The 26,399-nt window shown below is 44.1% G+C and overlaps 2 protein-coding genes across 2 annotated transcripts; both read right to left on the bottom strand.

Moving 5' to 3' along the window:
• Window positions 1–896: 896 nt before the first annotated feature.
• On the bottom strand, window positions 897–10,408 carry LOC120057587 (CXXC-type zinc finger protein 5-like). The gene is made up of 2 exons (XM_039006162.1): window positions 9,602–10,408; window positions 897–2,059 (listed from the first exon to the last, which is right to left on the bottom strand). The coding sequence occupies exons 1-2, from the start codon at window positions 10,406–10,408 to the stop codon at window positions 2,018–2,020; spliced, it is 849 nt and encodes a 282-aa protein (XP_038862090.1). The 3' UTR covers window positions 897–2,017.
• An 11,713-nt stretch (window positions 10,409–22,121) lies between these two features.
• LOC120057308 (ubiquitin-conjugating enzyme E2 D2) lies at window positions 22,122–26,146 on the bottom strand. The gene is made up of 7 exons (XM_039005883.1): window positions 25,896–26,146; window positions 24,663–24,726; window positions 24,353–24,384; window positions 24,182–24,259; window positions 23,884–23,989; window positions 23,594–23,687; window positions 22,122–23,504 (listed from the first exon to the last, which is right to left on the bottom strand). Exons 1-7 carry the CDS (start codon window positions 25,917–25,919, stop codon window positions 23,459–23,461), a joined length of 444 nt encoding a protein of 147 aa, XP_038861811.1. The 5' UTR covers window positions 25,920–26,146; the 3' UTR covers window positions 22,122–23,458.
• Between the last annotated feature and the right edge of the window lie 253 nt (window positions 26,147–26,399).

Here is a 26,399-nt window from a genome sequence, read left to right as displayed (position 1 = left end):
ACCATGCTCAAAGGCATATTCAATGTCTGCTTTTCTTTTACCCATCTACATATAGGTGCCCTTGTTTGCGAGGCATTGGAAAACCTCCTTGGTCTTTGTGGTTGAATCATTGTTTGAAATTCACTGCTCGACTGAGGGACCTTACAGATAATTGTATGTGTGGGGTACAGAGATGAGGTAGTCATTTAAAAATCCTGTTAAACACTATTATTCCACACATAGTGAGTCCATGCAACTTATTATGTGACTTGTTAAGCACATTTTTACTCCTGAACTTATTTAGGCTTGCCATAACAAAGGGGTTGAATATTTATTGATTCAAGACATTTCAGCTTTTCATTTTTAATTAATTTGCTAACATTTCAAAAACACAATTCCACTTTGACATTATGGGGTATTGTGTGTAGGCCAGTGACAAAATCTAAATGTAATCCATTTTAAATTCAGGCTGTAACACAAAATGTGGAAAAAGTCAAGGGGTGTGAATACTTTCTGAAGGTACTGTAGATCCTTCAGGTACTAAGCTCTTGCCTGAGGAGAACTAATGTGTGTTTTTATACTTTCTGAGCTGTTCAACCCTTAATAGGGCATCCTGGGAAACACTGACCAAAATTGTGGTTCCTACCCTGTCACACTATGGTTGTTGTCTGTATTAACTATCTATGAATGAATGAAACCAAGGACTCATGGTGAAACTCACCATTTCCTGATTCTGCTTTAATGAGTTGTATTTCTCACCCCATCCATTTTATTATTATATCCAATGATATGAAAAGGGAACAAATGTTTAAGATTACCGGACATTTTCATACTTCAGAATTTTCTAAATTCCGTCATTGTTTTAGAAAAAAAACATGCAAAGACAAGTAAACAAACATCAGAACTGTAAATGTTTACACAAATACATGCATTCGTTTTTATTCACAAAACCAGTCCAATTTTCTAAATGAATACAAACATCGCTGTTGTTTTAAAAGATGTAGCTACCAGCAACATAAAGAAAAAAAAATGGAAAAAAACCTAAGAAATCTTGTTTCAGTGCGTTCAAATGGGTAGACCCAGAGCTAAGCTATTCCAAATGGAAGTTCTGTCTCCTAGTGCTGTCACCCTCTGTGCTATTCCAAATGGAAGTGCTGTCTCCTAGTGCTGTCGCCCTCTGTGTTGGGATCCTCATGACACACACTAGTTTGGGCCACAGGAACGTAAGGCTGCCAGTTTCACAAAATAAAAAGCTTGGAAATACAGGCGTGGAAAACACGGTTGGTTGGTTGGTTGGTTTGTTGGTTGGTTTGTTGGTTGGGGAGATCCCAGTTCTCTGGAGGATAGCATCATCCTGCTAAAGAGTCCCCTGGACTTCTGCCCGTTGGGATAACAGTTGCTATTTCATTTCGATAAGTATTTTTTTACATTTTGAAATATTTCCTTTTTCTTTTCAAAGACAACCATTGATCCGTTTCAAAACAATATTCTTAAAACAAAACAAATCATGAAATAGACAAGGGTTTAAGTTTAAGAACAATGGTGCTAAAATTACAATAGTGCCTGCCATTAGCCACTGGTTTTAAAATATAGCCGTAAATGTACATTCTCTACACAAGTACTGTATCTTTCCACACGTGAACAACGTTAACACCAAACACACAAATTAGTTGATTGTCCAACACTCAGTCCGTCATTTCTGTTTGGCAATGAACAGTTCCATGTCTGAGAGACAGAAAAAACCTGCTGGAAAAAGGACAAAAGGTACCAAAATGGAAACATAGAAAAGGGAATGAAAGTTGCCATAGATATTTTTCTGTATGTTAAATTTTTGGTTCAAGGAATAAGCAGGTGCATCCATTACTCAATTGGTTATTTTTGTATAATTTCTGTTTAGTTTTTTTGTATATTTTCGTTGTTTGTTTGCTTGTCAGCCAGTGTCCGTGCCGAGACAATCCAAGCGAGAGTTGGCATTGCACTTGATCGCAGAGCTTTGGGTTTGGGTAGGTAGGGTTAGGGGTGGAGGAGGGTCAGAGTCTTACTGGAACCACCGGAATGCTGCTCCTGTAGGAAGCATCACCTTCTTAGAGAAACAAAAAAACAGAGAGAGCAGAGGGAAGGAGAGGGTTAGTAGATACAGGCTGAAGAAGACAACCCATCCCGAGACCCATTCTAAACTGCAACATCTGCAGTTTGTATTCTCTCTCTCTTTCTCTCTCTCTCTGTGGATGTTTTCCTCCCCCAGACTAATGATTGAATAGATTCAGAAAACATCAAATCTCCACATCAAACACATTTACAGACACCATAACCCTCCATATCTGCCGACTCCTGTCTTCTGCTCTCTCTCTCTCTCCCTCTCTCTCTCTCTCTCTCTCTCTCTCTCTCTCTCTCTCTCTCTCTCTCTCTCTCTCTCTCTCTCTCTCTCTCTCTCTGTCGCTCTCTGTGTCTCTCTCTGTGTCTGTCTCTCTCTGTCTCTCTCTGCCTCTGTCTGTGTCTGTCTCTGTCTCTCTCTGTCTCTGTCTCTATCTGTGTCTCTCTCTCTCTCTGTTTCTCTCTGTCTCTCTCTGTGTCTCTCTCTCTCTCTCTCTCTCTGTCTCTCTCTGTCTCTCTCTGTGTCTGTCTCTGTCTCTCTGTCTCTCTCTGTGTCTGTCTCTCTCTGTCTCTGTCTCTCTCTGTGTCTCTCTCTGTCTCTCTCTGTCTCTGTCTCTCTCTGTGTCTGTCTCTGTCTCTCTCTGTCTCTGTCTCTCTCTGTGTCTGTCTCTGTCTCTCTCTGTCTCTGTCTCTCTCTGTGTCTGTCTCCCCCCAGGCTCTATCAGTGAAATCACTGCGTCCCACACAGACATATTCCCAGCCCTCCATCACCTCTCTCTGGCCTTCTGGCCCACACCCCACCCTCCTCCCTCATCAGCCATGGGCAATGGCCTTGGCTCCACGCGAAACTCGATATGGCACATTCATTATTTAGTCACCACGCAGTCACAGACCTCTCCCACCACACCACACCACTCTCACGGGTGACACTGCTCTCTCTGTTCCTCCCTCACTCCTCTCTGTGTGGGATCTCCAGCTCTGACTGCATTGCACTAGGCAGGGCAGGCACCAATGCAATGCAGCTGCAGGGGTTCAGTGGTCGCCTGCCAGTCATAAGACAGAGGACCACTGGGGCTCAGGCTCAGTCCCCAGAGCTGCAGCACGGCTAGCGTTCTGAAAAGCACGACTCTACTGCGGCACAGAATCTCACGTTAGCTAGGACTGCCCGGGGCCAGTCAGGAGTAACGCCACAAACACTTACGCACCCACGCACACTCATTCCCTCACCAGGGCTTGACTTGGACTGAAATAGGTGCCGGTTCTCCATTTGGGTACTGTTCATATTTAGGTGCAGGAGCTCCACAGTGCTGTTGAGCGAATATTCTACAAGAGGAACAGGAGCTGAAGCAGTAGAACATGTGAGGCTCCAGCGAGCTCCTGCCCGAGTCCAGCACTGTCCCTCACACACACTCACGCCTACCTCCACTCACGCATATGAACATGCAGACACACACCTCCACACACACAGGCACGAATCACAACCGCACAAAAAGCACACGATTCAGACACAATCTAAACGACGTACACACCATACATAGTAAGAAGGTTGCAACTGGCTCGCCTGTCAGTCATACACACAGACAGCACGCGAAGGATTCGCACGTCAACACGCGCACAGAGAAATACGGAAAATGTCATATATTTACAGCCAGGGCAAAAGTCCATCAATGTTGGACACTAGAGAAGCAAGGAGGTCAAGGTGGTGCAAGGTCCATAAGCACCTCACTAATGACCTTTCACCTATGACACTCAGGCACATAGATGCTAACCTCAAGGTCTTTTTCACTGGGAACCAGTACATTTAAAAAGGAAAAAACTCTGAGCCAACACCTGTGACCTCTACTCTGCATAAACACGGTTGTTTGTCATGTCTGGCCTAGGGGGAGGGGACTCCCAAGGTCACAATCCATTCCAGGTGTCCATTTCAATGTCCAGCATCTTAATCTCTGCTTATTGATTTAACTATGAATATGCTACTGCTACTTTCCTCAATGGTCGCTGCATATAGCCTATGCCTTCCCCCACCCAGGGGCCTGCTAGCCTTCCTTCAGCACACATACTGAGAGAATTGGTTAGCAGAACAGGTCATACTCTGAAATGGCTCCAGTATCTAATTTGTTATCTTATTTGTCCTGGCACAGTTTGACTGTGGTGGGGACAGCTGATCCAGGACCTGCCCATAGGGGAGCATTCTCTTTAGAGCAGAGCATTAGGCTAAAGACTCCCATCAATCACTTCCCACTGGACAGCCCCAGGTCCACTTGTCACAAGAGCCCTTTCACCCTGACCCTTGATGCTGAGAGACCTCGGACAGTTTTAGACCGTGATGTCATCTCTCCCCTCTCGTAGGTAGGCTATGGGAGTCAATAACCCCACTGCTGTATGTGGGGTTAGCTGCCTGCAAGTACGTCTGTCTGTCCGTACCTGTCTATCCTACTCCTAGCAGTTTGTGTGTCTGGCTGGCAACGTGCGTCAGTCTGCATGCCTGTGTGTCTCTGCGTCAGTCTGCATGCCTGTGTGTCTCTGCGTCAGTCTGCATGCCTGTGTGTCTCTGCGTCAGTCTGTATGCCTGTGTGTCTCTGCGTCAGTCTGCATGCCTGTGTGTCTCTGCGTCAGTCTGCATGCCTGTGTGTCTCTGCGTCAGTCTGCATGCCTGTGTGTCTCTGCGTCAGTCTGCATGCCTGTGTGTCTCTGCGTCAGTCTGCATGCCTGTGTGTCTCTGCGTCAGTCTGTATGCCTGTGTGTCTCTGCGTCAGTCTGCATGCCTGTGTGTCTCTGCGTCAGTCTGCATGCCTGTGTGTCTCTGCGTCAGTCTGCATGCCTGTGTGTCTCTGCGTCAGTCTGCATGCCTGTGTGTCTCTGCGTCAGTCTGCATGCCTGTGTGTCTCTGTGTCAGTCTGCTCTCCCAGTCTGCCATTTGGTTTCTGAGAGGGGGGGGGGGGGGGGGGTCACAACACTAAGTGAAAACTCTCTGGCTCCAGTGTCTGCATGCCTCAGACTGGCCATGTCACCAGACATCTAACGCCTGTAGTGGGTCGGCTTGATCTGTCATCAGACATACGATACTTGAGACACACCAACACAAACACACAGCCATAGCAGAATGTTCGTCAAGCAGTGATGTATACACTCAAACAAACAAACATTCACAAAAAACAAAACAATTCCCCAGGCCCCAAGTGACCCTGACAAACAAATCCAAAACAACAGACCATAGTACAGAAACACACTAGCATTCAAATAAATACACAATATGAAAACCAACTTTGACCTAAAATCTATACTTTTCTCACCTAGACAGCAAATAGCAACAGTGAGACTGAGCCCGCTGTGAAAACGCAGCATGCTGCAGAAAGGGACTACTTCTCCATGGCTCCGTTTATTTCTGTTCAAATGTAGCGTTCCCAAAATAAATCCAGACATCTCCAGCCAGCGAGGTGTGAGGTGGCAAGGGCCTCGTCACGCTACCTCCCCCTAACTCTGTTTTTACAGCCATCTTTAGTCTGCCATGAGGTTTCCACGGGAAACCTTCAACACCCCCAAAGCATCGAGCCGTCGGCCTCTCTTTCTACTCTCACATACACAGACCACGTCAGACTGTATAAACTTCAACTAATGTCCACTCACGTGCATCAAAAACAAACAACTAACACACAGACCAACAATTAAAACCTGTAATAAAATCTGTTGCAAATTTGTAATAAAGGAATTATAAATATGTTATCAAAAGCAGTGATAGCCGCTGAGGTCTCTGAGAAAATGTATACAAAACACAAAAACAACCTGTTTTTCCCAGATTTCGGGCGTCTGAAGAGGTCAAAACAAACCAAGCATTAAAATACTTATTGAGCCATGACACGAACAAATACACTCACACTCACTGACTCACTGACTCACTGACTCACTGACTCACTGACTCACTGACTCACTGACTCACTCACTCACTCACTCACTCACTCACTCACTCACTCACTCACTCACTCAATCACTCAATCACTCACTCAATCCCTCACTCACTCACTCACTCACTCACTCACTCACTCACTCACTCACTCACTCACTCACTCACTCACTCACTCACTCACTCATTCACTCATTCACTCACTCACTCACTCACTCACTCACTCACACACACACACACACACACACGCACACCCACACGCACACACACTACAAGCACTATGGCTAACAGTCTATGCCACCTCGCTAAGTGATCCCCATCCATTAGCCTCCCTGTTAGACAGCAGGCTGTGTGTATGTGAGATGTGACACTCTGGGGCTGTTTCCACTACACTCCAGCTGAAGCAAACAGCAGATGACTGTGGCGTGCTGCTTACGAGCCGGACCAGATGATCATGGGCATCCATTTTGTCCCGGGTGCTGCTGCCCTGGTGTCACTGAACATGTCCTAACCTCAGTGACCAAGAGTAATGAGTGGGTTGGGCAATATTTTTTAACCATTCCATAATTCCCCAGTTAACAGAACATAAAACAGAGTAAACTACATAATATTATCTGTACTGTCCACAGTGTGATGATACTTAATAGGGGAATATAGGTTGATAGTACAAGCAGTGTAATCTACTGTACAGACTAAACGAGCCCCCTCCATTGATGAACACGAACGGCAGTCCTCTCAGGCAAGCCCTAATAAATTATAAACACGCAAATCTGGAAGATCAAAGTAGGATACTGAGGCCAAATGTGTTATTGTACAAAATATGTTTTGTGCCATTATTCTCACCTTTGACCTTCAGTACTATGATGACACCTCGGTCTAACCTCTGACCTACTGACCGACTGTGTGAGTCTACTCTCTAACCTACTGGCCCGTGGACCAACGCTGGCACTAACACAGAACAAGTTCTAGCCAGCATTGGCCTGCTAACGGCCAGTTCAGATCAGGCACACCATTTTTAAGACAGAAGAACTAACCCAATCTGAAGGAGAGGTCAACAGTTCATTTCATGCTAAGCTATTCCAAATGGAAATGCTAAACAGGTGTGTACATATTTGTCCCGTTAATATCACAGCAAGTCCCCTGCTATGACTGTACCGCTGATGCGCTGCATGAGGAAAACACGACAACAAGCAATCTGATTTTATTAGCAGCATAAAATCCTACTACTATCTGACATAAATCCATGGGAAACTGAGATTAGTTTGTGCGATTCTCCCTTGTGGTTTCGGGGGAACAAACGCAGACGTCGAGTTAATAGTAAAGGTTGCAGTCATGCATAGTGAATCACTTGTTGTTGATCCGATGCTGTGAACAATCGGTGGTCATTTCTACCATGTGACCATTGATAGCATACTATCAATCCATATAACATACATACAGGAAATCATAACATACAGGGAATCCTATTACCAGCACACATCCACAAGCATCTGATTACTTAAGAGAACTGTTTCAGTGTAAGGTTATGGCTGTTCACAGTGAAACCATATGACGTGACATCTGAAGTGGAATCCTGTCTTGATCACAAAAGCGACGATGGGGGGGGGGGGGGGGACATGCGGGTCAAGCCCTGATTAATCTGAGTTGTTGCATGTGTGCTCGGAGCACAATGACCAGATTACACCAGATGATACCCCACTGTCTCATGAACGCGAGTATTGTAGTACATCTGTAGCAACAGGGGGATATTCAGGATCACAGTATTCTGCAGAGTGTAACATACATTGTTAGAGAGCCCACTTGTTATGGTCAGGACAGGATTGTGTACTAGCATAGCACATGCACAGTATGCGCGTAAGATATTGTCGGTGTCGCTATTGGAGGAACAGAGGCCGACAGAGAAAAAATGTCGATACCCAGGCAGCAGAACCTAAAAACATCACCATTGTATTTCCATCTAAGAAAGGAACCATAAATGAGTCCTATACTTTTGTATGTGATGCTCACCTCTTTAACAGAGGTCAATTGCTTTACCCCTCTTAATGGTAATTCAATATTGCGTAATGTCATCGTGACAATTGAGGTAATACACCAAAATATTGTCAGGGACGTTATGTCATTTGTCATCGCATGTTTATCAGAGCTGTTGTACAGTACTGACATCATGAATGTAATTGTCAAAGGTAGCCTAAAAACACGATCGGATACGCCACATGAACTTCTCTGAGGTCACAAAAGGGCGACACTGATTTGAGTTTGGGCCCAGTGCCACTGAGGTGACCCAGATGAGAAGTTTGGAGGCAATTTAGCCAAAAAAGGCGTGCCACAGGAGAGAGAGAGATCGGTCGAGAGGGGGGCGCCTGTGCCACACTGACACCTGGTGCTCCAGATGACAACCCCATGGCCAGATGGACCATGTCACACACACATATGCTCTGCCACACATACTACCCATCCAAAACATATACACACAAACACATCCACAATATCACGCACTGCAACACACACGGTCTCGGTCAAACATCTACAGAAACTCTTACAATCCTAAAAAGTCCATCACACCCTCTCTCGTTCTATCTCCTCATTCTTCCTTACACACAAACCCGCGAGGTCACACTAATTTAGTAACATATCACACAAAACATCACGCACACACACACATTTGTGTTAACAGAACATGCAATGACCCCCCCCCCCCCAGTCGAGAAACGCACAATCTACCTGTTCTGTGAGGGCGTAAAATAAGAGCTGTGTATCATGGTGGGTGTGGAGAGGGGTTTGCTCAGTGCGTGTGGAGGACAGATTAAAGAGACCCCATGGGGAATGTCTACCCCCCCCACACCCTCCCCCTCGTCACCACCTGTTATTCTCCTGCCCTGCTCAAAGCCTCGCCCCATCAAAAAGTCGCTCCACACCCTTCAGAGCAGTGTCACGCTCTATACATACACGCATAAAGTTGAGTTGTAAGTGTGTATGGTTAAGGTAAACTCACAACACTCTTTCCACACCTATACTCTTTGGGCTCCAGGTAGAACCCTTTTTGGTTCCACGTAGAACCCTTTTGGGTTCCATATAGAACCCTCTGTGGAAAGGGTCCTACATGGAACCTAAAAAGGGTTCCACCTGGAACCAAAAGAGTTCTACCTGGAACTAAAAAATGGTTCTTCAAAGGGCTCCTATGGGAACAGCCGAAGAACCCTTTTAGGTTCTTGATAGCATCTTTTTTGTGTACTGTATTTTATTTAACGAGGCAAGTCAGTTAAGAACAAATTCGTATTTACAATGACGGCCTACACAGGCCAAACCCGGACGACGCTGGGCCAATTGTGCGCCGCCCTATGAGACTCCCAATCACAGCCGGATGTGATACAGCCTGGATTCGAACCAGGGTGTCTGTAGGAGCTAGCACTGAGATGCAGTGTCTTAGACCTCTGTGCCACTCGGGAGCCCAACCTGCCTGACCCTTCTATGACACTCTATGACCCTCTATGACCCCTCTATGACCCTCTATGGCCCTTCTATGACCCTCTATGACCCTTCTATGACCCTCTATGACCCTTCTATGACCCTCTATGACCCTTCTATGACACTCTATGATCCTCTATGACACTCTATGTCATCTCTTACCTCCAGAGCGGCAGACGGTTTCTTTTTCAGCTCCTCACATTTGCGGAACTTGCAGATCTGGTGGCCCGTTTTGCGGTTCCGGCAGCTGCTGCACGTCTCGCAGTTAATCCGCCGGCGGCAGGGCGGGCACATGCCGCAGCGTTTCCGCTTCTTTTTGCCGGAGTTGATGGCCGAGGCCAGCTCGCTCTGCGCCGGGTACTCGGCCAGGCCGGCCATGTGCAGCGCGCTGTCGGCCAAGAACACTCCTGCCGGTGTCATGATGAACAGCCCCGGGTTGAACGGGAAGCCGCCTCCAACACCGTACGGGAAGTCCGCAACACCGCCAATAGAGTCCACAGCAGACGCACCCTCCAAGTCGCTTGCCCCTGAGCCTGAATCGCTACCCCCCATCCCCATCCCCATGCCCCCCGGCAGCAGCATGTGCTCCATCCCAGCCCTCTTTAGCAGCTCCGCCGCCTGGGCAAAGTGCAGGAGGCCGTTCTGTCCCTCCAAGACCTGCTCCAGGGTCCGGTCCAGCTTGGCTGCCGCAAGCGCTGAGACGGTGGGCTGGGGCTGTGGGGGCGGCTGGGGCTTGGCCAGGTGGCTCTTGGCCTCTCCATTGTGGTGTGCGTGTCCATTAGTGTTGGTGGGGCAGGCTGCTGTGTACTGGGAGAGGGTGCGGGACCTCTTAAGGCTCTTACTCAGAGGCTCACTGATGATGCCACTGCGGTTCCTGCGCTCAATGACAGGGACATCCTCCGTGCAGCTGTTCCGCTCCAGGGCCTCGGCTGTCCGGTCTCGGCTTCCTTCCGACCGTCCGCTAGACATGGTCCAGTACGTGCAGGGCTGGGGGTCGGGGCGGGAGGGGGACAGGGGGCGAGCAGAGGAGGGGGAGACGGTAGGTTCTCACAGTCTGCTCTGAGCCCAGGTGAGGTGGCGCCTCCCTGCTGTGGACGAATCGGCCAGCCAACCACAGGCAGGCCCTAGAGCCCTGGCTCTCGCTCTAAACCTCAGCCCTCATCCACATCCTTTCACTGGCAACCTACAAACTGACACAGGGAGAGAGGAGAGCGAGAAGGGTCCTTCAATAACAGGCTCAGTGTTGGACCTAGACAGCATCTTAGTAAACAACCGACTCCATTGATATAAATGGGACAGCAACTCTGCCATGCCTTAATGTTTACCTGGTCATTAGATTGAACACAGCTCGTGGGGGGAAAGAAAAAAGCGGCAAAAACAAGACAGCGTGTATCTTAACAACTCATGACCACAGTGTAATAGCCCGGGATGATGTGTCCACTTACACAACTAAATGTTCATCAACCCCCCCCCCCCACCCCCCCCCCCCCCCGGCTGCAATACACAATAGTACATTAAGAACAAAACATGAATTATACTACATGACAGCGACAGAAGAGAACAGACACCGCTATGTTTTCTCCTCCAATTTCACCAATTTACGAGCGGATTCCCACCCTTTAGGTTTAGGTTGAATGCGGCCATAGTATTTCCCACGAGAAAACCAAGAAGAGCTGGCCTGTGGAGACTCACTCTTTCCATCAAAGGGATTTGTAACAATAATTCCCACACACTACATGCAGACACAATTGAAATCCATTTTCACATGAATTAAGACATCAGACCATGAACAATCCCCACTTTGCCATCCCGCTCTCCTACTCACAGAAACGTAGACTTAGTGTTAGTGGTGGTACCGGTGCTGGTTAGGGTCACACTTCATGTTTTTGAAGGATCTCCTGGCATGTGGCAATGTTAAACATTTGTTTATTTATTTAATGGAAGAGTTTCATTCCAAAATGCAATATATCCAGTATTAGAAATATGGGGATATAAGCTTTTATTGTTTAAAGAACTTCTGAAAGAGATTGGTGTGTTTTTATCTAATCGTGGCTTGGGGTGGTTCAAATGTGCTTGTTTGAAATCTATCTCTTGATGGATTCATTTCAGAGAGACAAATAATCATGTTCTGCTGCAAAATGCTACATATCCGCCACACTCTCAGAGACATAATATTGCTTGGTTTTACAAAGTAAAATGTAACAAATAACTACATTTTTATTAAAGAACTATACAAATGATACATTTGTGACAAACCCTTTTTTTTCTCTCCAGTTTTACAAAATGTATCAGTAAAGTAATATGACATCTGTATGTAAAATATGTACATTTTGTCATTTAGCAGATGCTCTTCTCCAGAGTGACATGCAGTTAGTCCATTCATCTTCAAATTGCTAGGTGAGACAACCACATATCACAGTCAAATATACAGGATATGAATGATCCATTCCAACTAAACAATGGATGTACGGCATTTTGCAACAAACCCCATTTTAATACTAAAATCCATGAATGAAAAATATGAGAACACTAATATTTTACAAACACATGAAGGTACCCATAAAAAATACTTTCTGATGAAAAAATATGTGTGTATATTGTTCTGGAACAAATCTCTTCTATTGACTATAGCAAAGATGTTGACATAGTTTGCATATCTTGTGTATACAGGCATTCATCAAATCTTTGTAGATGAATAGTCACTTTAATAAATCTACCTACATGTACGTACATACAGTTGAAGCCGGAAGTTTACATACACCTTAGCCAAATACATTTAAACTCAGTTTTTCACAATTCCTGACATTTAGTCCGAGTAAATATTTCCGTTTTAGGTCAGTTAGGATCACCACTTCATTTTAAGAATGTGAAATGTCAGAATAATAGTAGAGAGAATTATTTATTTCAGCTTTTCTTTCTTTCATCACATTATCAGTGGGTCAGAAGTTTACATACACTCAATTAGTATTTGTTAGGATTACCTCAATTACCTTGACTTACCCGGTGCCCCGGCACATTGACTCTGTACAGGTACCCCTTGTATATAGCCTCGCTATTGTTATTTTACTGCTGCTCTTTAATTATTTGTTGCTTTTATTTCTTACTTTTAAAAGGTATTTTTCTTAAAACTGCGTTGTTGGTTAAGGGCTTGTCAGTAAGCATTTCACTGTAAGGTCTACTACACCTGTTGTATATTCGGCGCATGTGACAAATAAAATGTGATTTTGAAATAACACACAAACAGCCATTTAGAAAAATAAACAAACACGTCTTGACCACTTACAACACTGTAAGTTTGTTGGTTGTCATACTTCATGACATCATCAACTCTCAAATAACATGTACAAAAGATAAGGTCCTAATGTTGTAATCTGAACTCATCATTATGCCTTGTGGATGCCCTACTTTCGCTCCAATTAGCTGTATTCACATATAATGGTGGTATAGCCTATGATAATCAATAATGTTGTGTTCAAAAAAGAATGGAGGATGTGCACAGATAGTGGAGGACTCTTTTAACCCTCCTGCTGTGTTCAAGGTCAAATTGGACCGATTTACAAGTTCTCTCTCTGAAAAATGTAGTTTGTCCACACAGGGCATCTGAACACACAAGATACATTTGGATGATTTTCATTACATTTTGGGTGTTTTATTTAACTTTTGTGCACCTGTGGTGTTCCCGGTCAAAAATGACCAGTCATTAGGAATGAATGACTGAGACTACAATTAGTGCATAAAATTGAGTTCAGGCACATGCCCATTCATCAGATGGACACACTTCCTCTCCCAGACCCCCACATGCATGTGTGTTTGATCTCACACACACACACACACACACACACACACACACACACACACACACACACACACACACACACACACACACACACACACACACACACACACACACACACACACACCTCACTCCCCTTCTTGGCTTCCATGGTAACCCCCCACGAGAACCTTTCCCCAATAGAATCTTTCCCCCACGGGAACCACACCTGTTGGCATTCTCACAAACAATCGCAACTTTGTTTCAATAATATATAGAACTTTTCTTGCAGCTCTGGTATATAAAGCTTTTTTGAGGCCTTGCTCACAATTCATTCTGTGGCAGCACAATGACCAAACGATATACTGTATGTGAGGCTCTTGATCATATCTTTGATCATGACACTGGCGAGGAGGAGAGAGTCCTTGTTAAACTTTGACACAAAGTAGTATGTGATAAATAGCACAAAATGTTTCATCTGAGTATTTGTTGTAGTCATAATAATCCATACATGATGCTTTATTTACTCAAAAAACACGTTGTATGAGCTCAGGTCAATGAGGCCTACAGGCCAAAAATAGCAAATAGAAGTTCAAAACTTGTAATGTTCACAAGAACTTAAGTTGATAAAAAGATCTAACACAACATTAGGTGATAATATATGTATTATTATGGATTTATAATCAGCTATAATGGGGCGGTAATTTTGGACCAGGAACACAGAATTAATTAACATGAAACGAACACAACAGGAGGGTTAAAATGCTGCTTGACAGTGTCTCTTGGGGAACATCTTATTATTCTCTATGAGTCCATTTAATTTGCACAATCCTTATTGAAAAACAACCAATTTGCTGGGTGGGTATTTTTCCCAATTCATTCATAAATTAAAATGGACTGAAATGGATTTGACTCCAATACTTTATCCAGAGTGTGTACAGCTGAAAGATCTCAATGGCCAACCTCCTATGAAGAGACACACTATCCCACTGACCTGTCCCCACTCACAAACAAGCACCTCCCTGAGAAAAATGGAGGAAATGGCCGGGCCAGTCCTTATAAGGGAAACAAAGGGAAGGGGAGGGAGAGAGGATGGGGTCTGCGCAGTGTGTGGAAATTGGAAGGCCAAAATTAGTGGGAGGTAAAGCTTCAAAGGCAGGAGCGCAGCCCCCGCATTCTCACCAGCTCAGGGGTCCGTGGCGCCAGCAGACCGGAGCCAGCAACTCAGCTCCTCTCCTTGCTCTCCTGCTCTGAGTCTGACCAGGGCTCTGCTCTCTCTCGCTGCTGCTACAGGGCCGCCCGCCTGCTCCACTAACGTCTATGCCTGTGTGTGTGTGTGTGTGTCTCTCTCTCTCTTTCTGGTGTCCTTGCCTCACTCCATCTATGCTGAGAGTGTCTCTCTGTCTGACCCATATCCTTCGCACTCTTTCCATCTCCATCAAACGTGAACACGTCATTCACAGTCTATCTTTCCCAACCATCTCAATGCCTCTTTCTCACTCTACCATCCGTCTTCCAATGTCAAGGCCATGACTTTATAATAGTCTCTGTCCCACCTCCATATCATTCACAGTGACTCCTTGCCCCTTAACCACATTCCTTCTTGTTTTCACTCGTTCTCCTAATATCAGTCTCACTCTGCTCCTCCGCCATGTCATTCACACACTCCCCCTGTGCAGGGGCGGCAAGTAGCCTAGTGGTTAGAGCGTTGGGCTAGTAAGCGGAAGGTTGCTGGATCGAATCCCTGAAATGAGAAGGTAAAAATCTGTCGTTCTTCCCCTGAGCAAGGCAGTTAACCCACTGTTCCCCGGGCACAGAATACGTGGATGTCGATTAAGGCAGCCCCCTGCACCTCTCTGATTCAGAGGGGTTGGGTTAAATGCGGGAAACACATTTCAGTTGAATACATTCAGTTGGACAACTGAGTAATTATCCCCCTTTCCCATTCAAATGATATCTCTTCCTGACCCTAGACTGATCATCTCTTCTCTGTCACTCAACAGTCCCCCCAGTTTCTGTAACCAAAGTATTCTCTCTGAATAGAATTATCCCAAATGCTGATACTGTTGAGATGATGGTGATTAGAAAAGCAAGGATGAATGCATAATGAGGAACAGGTTGGTGCAAAAAAAACGTATATTACTGGGGAAAATGTATCTTCCTCAGTGACGTCATTACCCATCATGCGAATGGTAGCCGTAGGTTATAACTTCTACCACAGCTTCTTCCTCGTGCTCAACTTCTCCCAATAGCATCACAAATAGGACTGCCACTATAAAACATAATAATACTTTCCAACTATACTTCGACTGAAGCACCCACTCTCCCTGCTCGCGCACTGGTTACGTCAGGGGGGAGCTGCTAGAGACATGGCTCGTGCTTCATCCCTGGAGGTCAGCGCGCAGCGGTAATTGGCCCCTCTCTGCTGAATAAACCATCCCAAGGAGTCTGACCATACAGGCTCCCCAAGGCCAACGAGAAAGGGAGCTCTGTATGGAATATACAAACAAAATGGACTAACCCACTATCAGAACTGAACAATCTTTGAAATCTGCAAGTGGAAAAAGTCATACTGAAGTTTGCATGATATAGACCTAATGAATCATTTCGATTTTTAGAACATAGAATTAATATTCCGCAAAGTATTTGCTGTATTCATAAAATCTTCATTAGGCCTATGAAAAATAACCACAGTCTATAAAAAGAGCGGGCCTAGTAGGCTAACAAATAAACAGATAGGCCTAAACTATTTGGGGTATTAAAATTGGGATAGATAATACTGTCAATACGGCATAATAGCGCCTTTATTGCAATAGTTTTCGGTCAATATTTGCTGTCAGTGTAAAAATAATATGTGGGCCTATTATTAAGAAATAAATATTCATTTTTGGCATCAATCATAACACCAAAACATCTAACAACAAGCCATGCCAAGTCTATGTTGTGGGACGCTGCAAGGTAGTTCAGCTAGAGGCTACTTATTGGTTCAGGTAATGCAGAACCAAAGACAACACTTGCCTTCCCTTCAAACGCACGATCACGCAGACACGCACACCTATCTTTCTAGTCCTCTCCCTCAGTCGCCCCCCCCCCCCCCCCCCCCCCCCTGCTCTCTGGCACACACACTAGCACGCACACACGCCGTCAGGCACATTTGTGCACGAGACCCAAGGAAGTTTATAAAGACCAGAATTAAATATCCAACCTGCTGCGCCTCTCTGTTTTCCCCCCATTCCTGAGTTAAAATAAACAAAAGTATATCCATGCGATGGTGTGTTAAATCGTTACTAATTATTTGTGTTAAATCGTGACTAATTATTTGCATAAACATGCAGCATAAGAGCGCCACTACCGGTGGCGGATTGCGGCAGTACCAGGGGGGTCGCCGTAAATCCAGGCTTGCAGCCGCGATACAGCACAGAGACATCGCGCGCAAGAGACTGGCTGATCGTCGCATGCGGAACAATGAAGAACAAACACGTTCGCTCTACAATAAAATCACTCTGAGAACACCTGGCATACTGTTCTTCGGATGACTCGGCTATAGGCTAAATCCAAAACAAATCCAAAAAATCTTGCTCGTTTTTCAGCCATTAGGCTATGCATTTTCACAAAAGCATTTGTTGATGATTCAAGGGAACACTGCAGAAAATAAAAGTTCCGTTTAAATGTATCTCTAGGTAAAGAGATGCCTCATCACCACCTGACATTAAAAGGATTACAACCATAAACGTCATCAAGACCCAATGCAAACTGACATAATTTCAATGGAAAATATTTCTGGAGAGCGTAGAGTTTCTTGGAGCGCATGTCATTAACAGATGATTCACACTTTCAATATTCACCCCAAAAATCTTTGAATGAAAGAACAGCTCTCCACAATTCTACAAACCTCTAGAGCATTGCCAAATGATCGAAGAAAAATGTACAAATGAGGATAAAATGTGACAGCAGAATGACTTTTATGGCCATTCAAAAATAACAAGCCAATAACCGTGCATGCATCACATGCATCCGAGACCCGCGAATCCTAATTGTATCTAACATTAAAGCAGCACAAAAAAATACCTTTTGTCTGGACTCAATGATCTGAAACCCCGGTCTCTGCGGTGCCAGCGTATGGTCTGCACCAGCACGTTTGAGAAGAACCATTCTCCCATTCTCCCAGTTAACTTGATCGTTAGGAAGATGACATCCCAACTTTCAGCAGACTTCAACAAAGTATGATCCCCCCTCCCTCCTATGTATCTGCATATTTGCAAACACTGGCTCTTTTTTGTTCGCACCTACCAAAGCGGTTCCGAGTGGAGGGGAGGGCTCCCACTGTCCAAGCCGTCCGTCTCCAAGCCTACCGTAGAGCTTGATGTAAAAAAAATAAAGGAAAGAAACCTTACACTAAACCAATTAAATTAATATAGTCCTCGCCTGTATAGAACAAGAGGGAAATATAATAATAAATGATTGTAAAACGTACTTTCTCGGAAGCTGAGCGTGTGGGATCTCCAACCTTTTCGATTCTCGCAATTCCACCTACATCCCCGCTCGCGGAGAAGAACATGCAAACACATTTCATCGATTTTTGGAGCTTCTCGGAAAAACCGAACTGGACTTTCGGCAGCATGGCGACAGAAAATAATATATCACCTAAACCTTTTAAAATATAGAGATGTATTACTCTTCTCGAGGCTTTTAGGTGATCGACTTTGAATATTCAAGGGGCGTGTAATGAAGAACATGTTTGTTATTAAAGCTTTACATATTTATGACTTTGAGATGCATTTTAGTGGTTGTTGTGGAGTGCTGGCTGTATGCACATTATGATGTGTTTCTCTCTGTATGAGCGCACGTTGATATTTCGTCATACCTCTTTAAGACTTAACTTTCCTTTAACACATTCATGTTTACACATAACTTTTACAGTGCAATCCATCAATATGGAAACATATCCAATGGTTAATATTGCACGGACAAAAACGAATATTTTTCTCTTATTTGATTTTCAGTGATGGACATCCACATGTGTGTGAAACCTAGCCTGTTAATGCGAAGTGTCAAGGTCTAGGCTATTACCTTATTCAAAAAATCGCCTAATCCTACCAAAGTATGGTAAGATGCGCTATTGCAATTCTCCTTTCCAGTAGCAATGAGTCTGATTTGCAAAACAACATAATTGTGTTGATGGTAGAACTTCATTATTATAAATTGACATCATGTTGTCCTTCATTAACATTTTAATGTTCTAATTTAGGATGATAACACGTTCGTGTGGCATGTCACTGGTGGTTTCTGATGGTAACCATGTTTATTTTACGCAGCGGCTGACAGTGCGTAATTAGGTAATTAGGCGATGGGTTGTTTTTCACACTCGAAGCGGTGTGTGCGCGCAGGAGTGGCCACACGGCGCTCAGTCGCTACTCGCTATGTTATCGCCCATGACCGGTGCGCTCGGCTCCTCTTCTCGCTCAAACCAAGAGTCCACTCCACCTCTTTCGAATGTCCTGTCTACTGGCAGGCGGCCAACCGAAGTGTGTGGAAATGACACCGCCAGGGCGGCAGAGATTTTCCTTCATTTCTCTCCTTCCCAATTGCAGACGGGCTGACATTGGCTAGAAAGTGGAGCAGCTCGTCAGGGACAATCAATGCGAATCGATCGAGCCGTGCGGTTGAGGTTCCGAGCTGGAAAATAACGCGGCAGCTTGAGAGAGGGAGAGAGAGGGAGGGGTGTTCAACACTGGCAGTAGTCAGCCAACCTCCCGCACACAAAAACACCCTCTCACTTGGACACACAAAAATACACACACACAGTGAATAGTAAACCTTTATCTGTCACCAAACACAGCCTTGCGGTCACTATTACGCAGAGCAATTTCATGCGTAATGAGTAATGCATTAATGTGTAATTGTGTTCACATCCTCAAAAAGAAAAAATAAATAACCTATTTGGTAAACACTAATTGTAATTGACAAGTCCATGACCAACTTTATCATCCATGTTTAAGCATTGCATAATCCGCAAAAAAAATGGGGTAAATTTGGGCACTTTAGAGCTATCCGTTGAAGCACCAAACATGGACTTAATTACTGGGTTTGATACCAAAGTTGAATTGTTATTACGCTCAATTCACACCTCACGTTCTGTGGAGGAATCACTAACGTGACAGGAGAGCACATGGATGGCCACCTGTGAATCGCTTGGTTTGGGTTTCTTGTGATTACTTATCTCCCTGTTTGTTTAACTCATCATGCAATTTGTTGTAATTTAGCCAAGCCAAACGTTTATATTCTCTCCATGTCAGTAGAATATAGGCTATAGGTTGGTGTTGTTTGACTACCTGTAGGGCCAAAATGTACCATTAATCTATTAAATTAATAATGCTATTCCACCATTTGGTTTATTATCATTCGAAAATTATTATTAGCATTTTTACCTGTAGGCTTCTGTGTTTACTGAGAGTGGCCGTGGGATAACAAGCAAGGGTTCAGTTCAAGGTAAGTGCACAATGGTCGCATCTATTCCCCCAAGACGCATTGCCGTGCATAAATTGGACACGCATTTCTCCGTAATCCCTGGAGTGTCTAGCACGGCTCTGGCAATATGCCTGGTCTCACCCTATCTCATATTAAGCAGACGTCAATCCCCTCGTCATCACTTGCGCCTTTGGAAATCACTTTCATGCCGACCACCAGCCATACCAACTCCAAGCTCTGAGGCATGTGCATAGTGGAGTAGGGTGTGCACGAAATTTGAGGAACTGCGCGTAAGGGGTCAATATTTACCACGTTACCAAAATATGTGTTATAACACTTATAACTGAACTCTTGTAATTGGTCATATGGGCCTATTCGTTTCAAATTGATTAAAAGCACGCAGACATGAGTCCCTCACGTTGATTTGATATATAGTGCAGAGGCGCCTGTGCATCCTTGTTATTTTAACATGTCCAGACTGACCACATTTTTCCTGTCCGCTCTAGGCTTGTCTACATTCCTGATCGGGACCCTCAGAAGTCAATCTCTCTCACATACACACGCACGCACGCACGTGCACACACACACACACACACATAGGTTAGGCATCATAGTTTCCGAAAGGGTATTTTTTTCACGGGTATGGGGTGTGTCAGAGAGAGTGTTACATCGAGAGAGTAATGGGTGAGAGTGGCCATGGGTAGGAGGCAGCAGCAAGCTGTGACACAGGAGACGTTCTTGTGGGCGCTGAGCCCTGGGGCTGCAGCCACACTCAGCTCTTTGTTGTTTTCTCTCTGTGCTAAGCGAGGCAGAGTACTTTCCTGAGCCTGCCGGGGGATTAGTGTTACACGGCCTCTTTCTCCAGCTGCACACATGACCAGCGCCACAGGAGAGCCTCTAAAGGAAGCCTAAAAGAGGAGTGAGGGGTGAGAGGAAGGGAGAGAGGGGCGAGAGGAAGGGAGAGAGAGAGATGAACATCCGGTTTCTCAGACACTGAGTAATGTTGCAAGCCACGCAAGTTCTCCAAACATCACAGTGCAGCTCTCATTTCTCACCCCCACACACCCTTATGAGAAGACAGTACCTCACCTCCCTGTGCAGCTGTCTTCCCCACCTTACACTTCCTGTTTTAGTCCAGAGGCTCATTCCATTCATCTGGCTGACCTCCCTCCACTCATTAGTCCCCTCAGTATTGCCAAATTCAAGGACACACAAAATGTGGAAGGGTATTGGGCCCTGCCTCGAGCCCCTGTAGTGAATGAAAGAACCATGGTTTTGTAGGTGATATGGGTTCTCTGTGTGGGTAAATGTCCTCGACCACAAGGTATATGACTCAAACATGCAGTAGAGTAGACTATAGTAGACTTAACCTGCACCTCATCGCTCCAAGCTGCAGTGGGCTGCTGGCAGTCAGCACTGGCGTGATTTCAAGGATTTGCTGTTCAGACCGCAAGCAATCACATGTTCATTCTCTGCACTCAGAATGTGATAGGCCGCAAACTACCCTTGGGATCCACGGCAAATGGACATAGTCATTATATAGATTTAACATATGTTTACGGTATCTAATGGCATTTAACTAAGACATCTCATCCACCTCTTAATTGACTACAGCCACTGTAAATGCCACAGTGGCTAGCTGATTGTGGCCCTCAAATGAATGGCACAAGCCGTTAAACATACATTATGAAAAATCGAACTAACATTAGAGCCAAAAACAATGATAGAGCGCCATCTAGTGGGAGAATAAAAATAATCTAATATGTTGCCTGGAAATAAAGACACCTTTATTTGTATATTGTACACAAGGTCTAACCCCTCCTAAATACATACTATAATTGAGCATCATGGTGAGACAGCTGAATTGGTGTAAGTATATTATGCGGCTCTTGGCCCAGCTTTGTCCTTAAACTCCAGGACAGCGTTGTACAGTAGTCTCACAAATCAGACAGTTGTTTCTGAAACATTCCATACAACTTTTGGAGCAGCGTAGCACAAATATACAAGACTGGAATTCGGGTCCAGTGTAGTTGTAACTTTGCTTCAAATAATGTCATAAATAATTGATTGAATTGGCTGGCAGTAATAAGAACAGCCAGGTCCCTAAATCTTAATGTAAAGTTTGCTGTAAAAGGGACCTGAGTGAGACAACATGATGGTGGGAATCAGGTGGAATAATAGGAAGGCAAAATGTTCCACAGTTGTATTAAAAAGGTTCATTTCGTAGGCTTCATTGTTGCTATCAAAACATCAGCAAAAACCTCAGACATGAATAGGGCACGTGAAAGACTCGGCTAGCTAAATAAAAGGTTCAATCAACAAGAAAATACTAAAACAAACCGTACAAGACATTCATCTTTTCAAATTGACAAAGCCGTCAGATAAAATTGTAAAAGCACACATTTGAGCAAGGATATGAAATAAAACAGTGAAACCCACAACTTTAATAATCATGTTTATTACACAGTTTAATTAACACAAGCTCCATGAGCTCCTGGGTAATTAAATATACAGAAGTTGTCGGTCTGGAACTCAAGTCCTTGAGTCCAGGGTTCTGAGATCCAGCCAATGAGTCATTGGAGCTAAGTCAACAATGGCAGCTCAAATATATAAAGTGTGAATACAGAATAATGAGTTCACTTTTTTTTTTTTTTATGAAAATAACTGAAAATACACCCCAATCAGATCGTTTCCTTCAACTTAGCCCACTTGAGGGTAGACCGTTCAACTCTTATCATATTCGTCTAGTCTAGTGCTACTGTTGCTTAAAACATTTTAGAGCTTGTCTTGTGAAGTTGCCTTCAAACATGATTTATTACTAATGTCAAAACTTTGTCCTTTCAGGCTAGATCAAATGGACGATCAAGCTGGATTAATACCATTTCAGTCACAAACTACTTGTACCCCCAACTTATCTGCCTAACATTGGCTGTTTCCAAATCAGACCTACACCAAAAAGAAAGATTTGCCACCATTGAGAGGAAAATTATATAATGAAGGCTCAAAGGGCAATCTAAAAGGGTACTATTTTTTATTCTTTAGCAAAAACAACAAGGAGTATATCATTTGACTAAGTTGAGGGAAAACAGTCATTTGGAAGTTATATTCAGATACTCCTATCAATAGATCGCTGTCTCATTATTCTATTTTCCCACTTCATACAGTGCGGATGGGTCCACGGGTACTTAACTATCATCTTAATGACAGTGATTAATATTGTGGTGATGCTGAGGCGGGCTCCTGGGCATACCGTAGCCAAACAGAAAAAGTCCCCTAGAGGTTTCCAGAACCATAGTGACAGATTGAAAGCCATTTCTTATCATAGCCAAAAACACTCTCCGAGTCCCATCTCTCCCCACCCATACCATCATCTCACATGATAGCTGGAAGCACAGAGGGAGGAAAAAATAATAAAAAATAAAAAGACAAAAAGACAAAAATCCCTCAACCTTGGGAAAGCAAACCTTGGGTTCATAAAAAATTATAAGGAATGCTTCTTGGAATCAAATAAGAGTGGTCCTACATGGGTGCCGGTGGACATAGTGGCAGAAACAGACAGCGGGGTATACAATATGCAATCTGAAATATGTACAACACCGCAGCTGGACAGGTTTTGAAGGGGGTGAGGCAGGAGGATGGAGGTGAAGTGCGTAGGGAGAGGGAGGGTGTGGCTCAAAGAAATCACTCCAATGGAAACCAACAAGACTTTTTTCCTCTTTTCGTTCAAAGCTCCATGCCTTTGAATATAAAGGCAGATTCTCTGCTGTTATGCCTTGCGACTACATTGCATATTTCTGTGTCCATTCCCGGGCTATTCTGTTGTATCTGGAATGACAGCAGGATACAAATCACTTTCCTTGTAGCAGACAGGTTATACAAAAATGTGTTGAATGTTGAAAATGTGTAAGACCTACTTTTCCCTGTCTGTCTTGTAGATGCGGGCGATCTCAGGAACTAGTGGGTCGTCTGGGTTTGGGTCACAGAGAAGTGAGCAGATGGACAGGAGGACTGTAGGACGACCAACAACAAGAGTCACCACAGTTCTGACAATCAACGTAAATCTCGGACCTCTTCCTGAGCATAATTCGGGACATACTTACCAGAATCTGTTGTGAAAACTCAAACCATACTGATTCAAGCCAACCAAAACAAATGATCTAGACCCACATACAAACATAAACCAAGAGCGCAATTTTGGATTTACCTTTGGAGATGGTGAGTGCTGGCGACCACTGCGACCTCAGGATGTCCAAGCAGATGCTGCCATTGCTGTTGATGTTTGGGTGGTAGATTCTTGTGGTGAATGCAACCTATAGAGAGGACATGTTTTTTTTCTGTATCTTGCAAATGTATTACATTTACACCATCTCCTTTACCGCAATGACGAGACGTTGCATGCACTGAAAACAAACAGTCATGCATGACGGAATTTTATGATCAATGTAGATCTAGCTCATAGTTACATTAAAAGTCTGCCCACAAGTTCCAGGATACGTCCTTACCTTTGGTGGTTTGAAGGGATAGTCAGTGGGGAAGTGAATGGTCAAGAAGAACACGCCACCCTGATACGGACTGTCATTCTGCAGAAAGGAAAATAGATGGTTACTATATGACCCAGAGTAAAGGATGTGAACCCCTAAACTTTAAAGAGCAGAACAGGGGGGTATACTTACAGGTCCCATTATTGTAGCCTGCCAGTGAAACACTAGATAAGAGAGGAGAAAACTGTTTTAATACACTATGAGCACCATTACAAGTAAATAGTGTTTCAATTAGATTTCCGTGCCAATATACAAATGACAACTGGTGTCATTGATGAATACCAGCATCAATCTTTATTGGCTCCCATCTATAGGCTACATTTCATCAACAGTAATCTTGGAGTCAAATACTGTTTTCTGTGATTAAAGATATGAACCATTAAGAATATTGATTGAAATTTGCGGGTGGTGGTGTTGTGTGATAGAGGTTGAGGTGACTTACTGTCATCTCCCACTGGTCCTGCGGAGCACTGTGCTGGAGGGTCACGAGCCAAATCATTTAACTCCTAGGAGAAAAAATTTACAAAATAAAATTGAGTTCTGATTTCTTCCAAAAAGTATAATACTTCCATGAACAATGCCTGTATTTTATTAGTAATTCAGTCAAAATGCATACAATGTCTCCAATGCTGAATGTGGGCTGGTATGTAGTAGACTAGGCTCAGATTTGTTGCCAGAAGATAAAGACCTATCAAAATGTGACTCATTTCAAGGACTACAAACAACATTGTGGTCAGACCTGTCCTGTACGGGTTAGCGGGATTCATGTTTACTACTGAGCATCGTTTCCGCCACAGCCATAACTGAAAGTAAGTCAGTTAAATGTCCTCAATGAAACAGAAATAGTACTGGATTTAGAATAGCATGGAAGGATAAATATTTTCCTTTCAAAGTCTAACAATCTGTCAACTTCAATCGTTTTCGTGAATCATTGATCAGCCAGTGTCAGATGAAGGCAACAGAGCAACTTCATTTTGATACTTAAGACAATGCTGGTAAAACAATTTTATAGCTAATTACAGTAGCTAACTGGTTTGTTCAAGTCAAGTTGCTTAAGTAACTACTGGCATTAGACAGGTCAGGACCATGGTAGTTATGCCAAACGTGATTTTTGTTGGGGTGTAAACGATACCAGCAGCTGATGTTCATTTGTTTACTACAAGGAAGTAACGTTAGTAGGTAGTACTAACTAGGAAGGACTTTCCCGAAAAACGTTAGCTAGTTACACTTGGCAAGCTATGATTAAAGCTAGCTAGCTATTTAGCCAAACTAACTAGCTACACTGCCAGTATGCCAACTACCTAATTAACTAACTAACTAGCTTGCTAATCAAATTAGTTAACGTCGTTACCTAGCTAGTTAGTAGCCAATAACTCATAGTTAACGTTAGTTACCTTGTTAGCTAGCATAGCGCACTGTTATCGATGTCATCTGCCGCTAAACTGTGCTAGCTAACTGCCTAGTAGCCAGCTAGCTAACGCTAGTTAATAACAAAAGCAAATTAATCTGATCAGAAGTTAGCCACTGACTAGACGGCAGATGAGGAAAGCGGTCTAAATGTGGGCTAGCAAGCCGTTTTGCTTTAGTAGCCTAGCTCGTAATTGTGCCAAAAAGCGAAGGCCAAAAGGGGCTAGCTATTAGCTAGCACGGAAGTAAGATAACGTTACTTCCTTACCTTATGAATTCTTTTCAGGGCCATTGTTGTGTTCGTGCCGCTGTCAATGTATGGTCGGTTTACTTCTGCGAAACAACGATTATTGCCTCTCCACACAGATTTTACCCCCTGAGTTAAAATTATCTAGCTACGTTTTTTAATTGTTGTCTTACAGTACAATGCGGCGACTGACTATCGGAGTAGCCTAGCGAAACTGAAATACAGTGCGCTTCACCCGGCTCCTCCTAGCAGCTGTGGGCAGTGGGCACCGCATCACTTCTCGGTAGACTGTGACGCAATCGTCTGCTTGCGACACGCTACATCCGCTGGAAACCGTGGGACAGGTTAGAGCTATGCAATTGACATAAGTCTTTAGGCTACATAACTCCACTAGTACCTCCCATATGACTCCATGATTTTATTAATTTGTGCTATATTTTCTAATGATTAGCTAGATGTATAAATAGGATAGCCCACTTGTATCCATAATTAGGCCTACCCATGTCATGGTCAACTTTATATTCA

The sequence above is a fragment of the Salvelinus namaycush genome, chromosome 12 (genome assembly GCF_016432855.1).
Source record: "Salvelinus namaycush isolate Seneca chromosome 12, SaNama_1.0, whole genome shotgun sequence".
In the NCBI taxonomy this organism is placed as follows: Eukaryota; Metazoa; Chordata; class Actinopteri; order Salmoniformes; family Salmonidae; genus Salvelinus; species Salvelinus namaycush.
The sequence above is the reverse complement of the archived record's forward strand: the minus strand, read 5'-3'. Positions and strand labels throughout refer to the sequence as shown.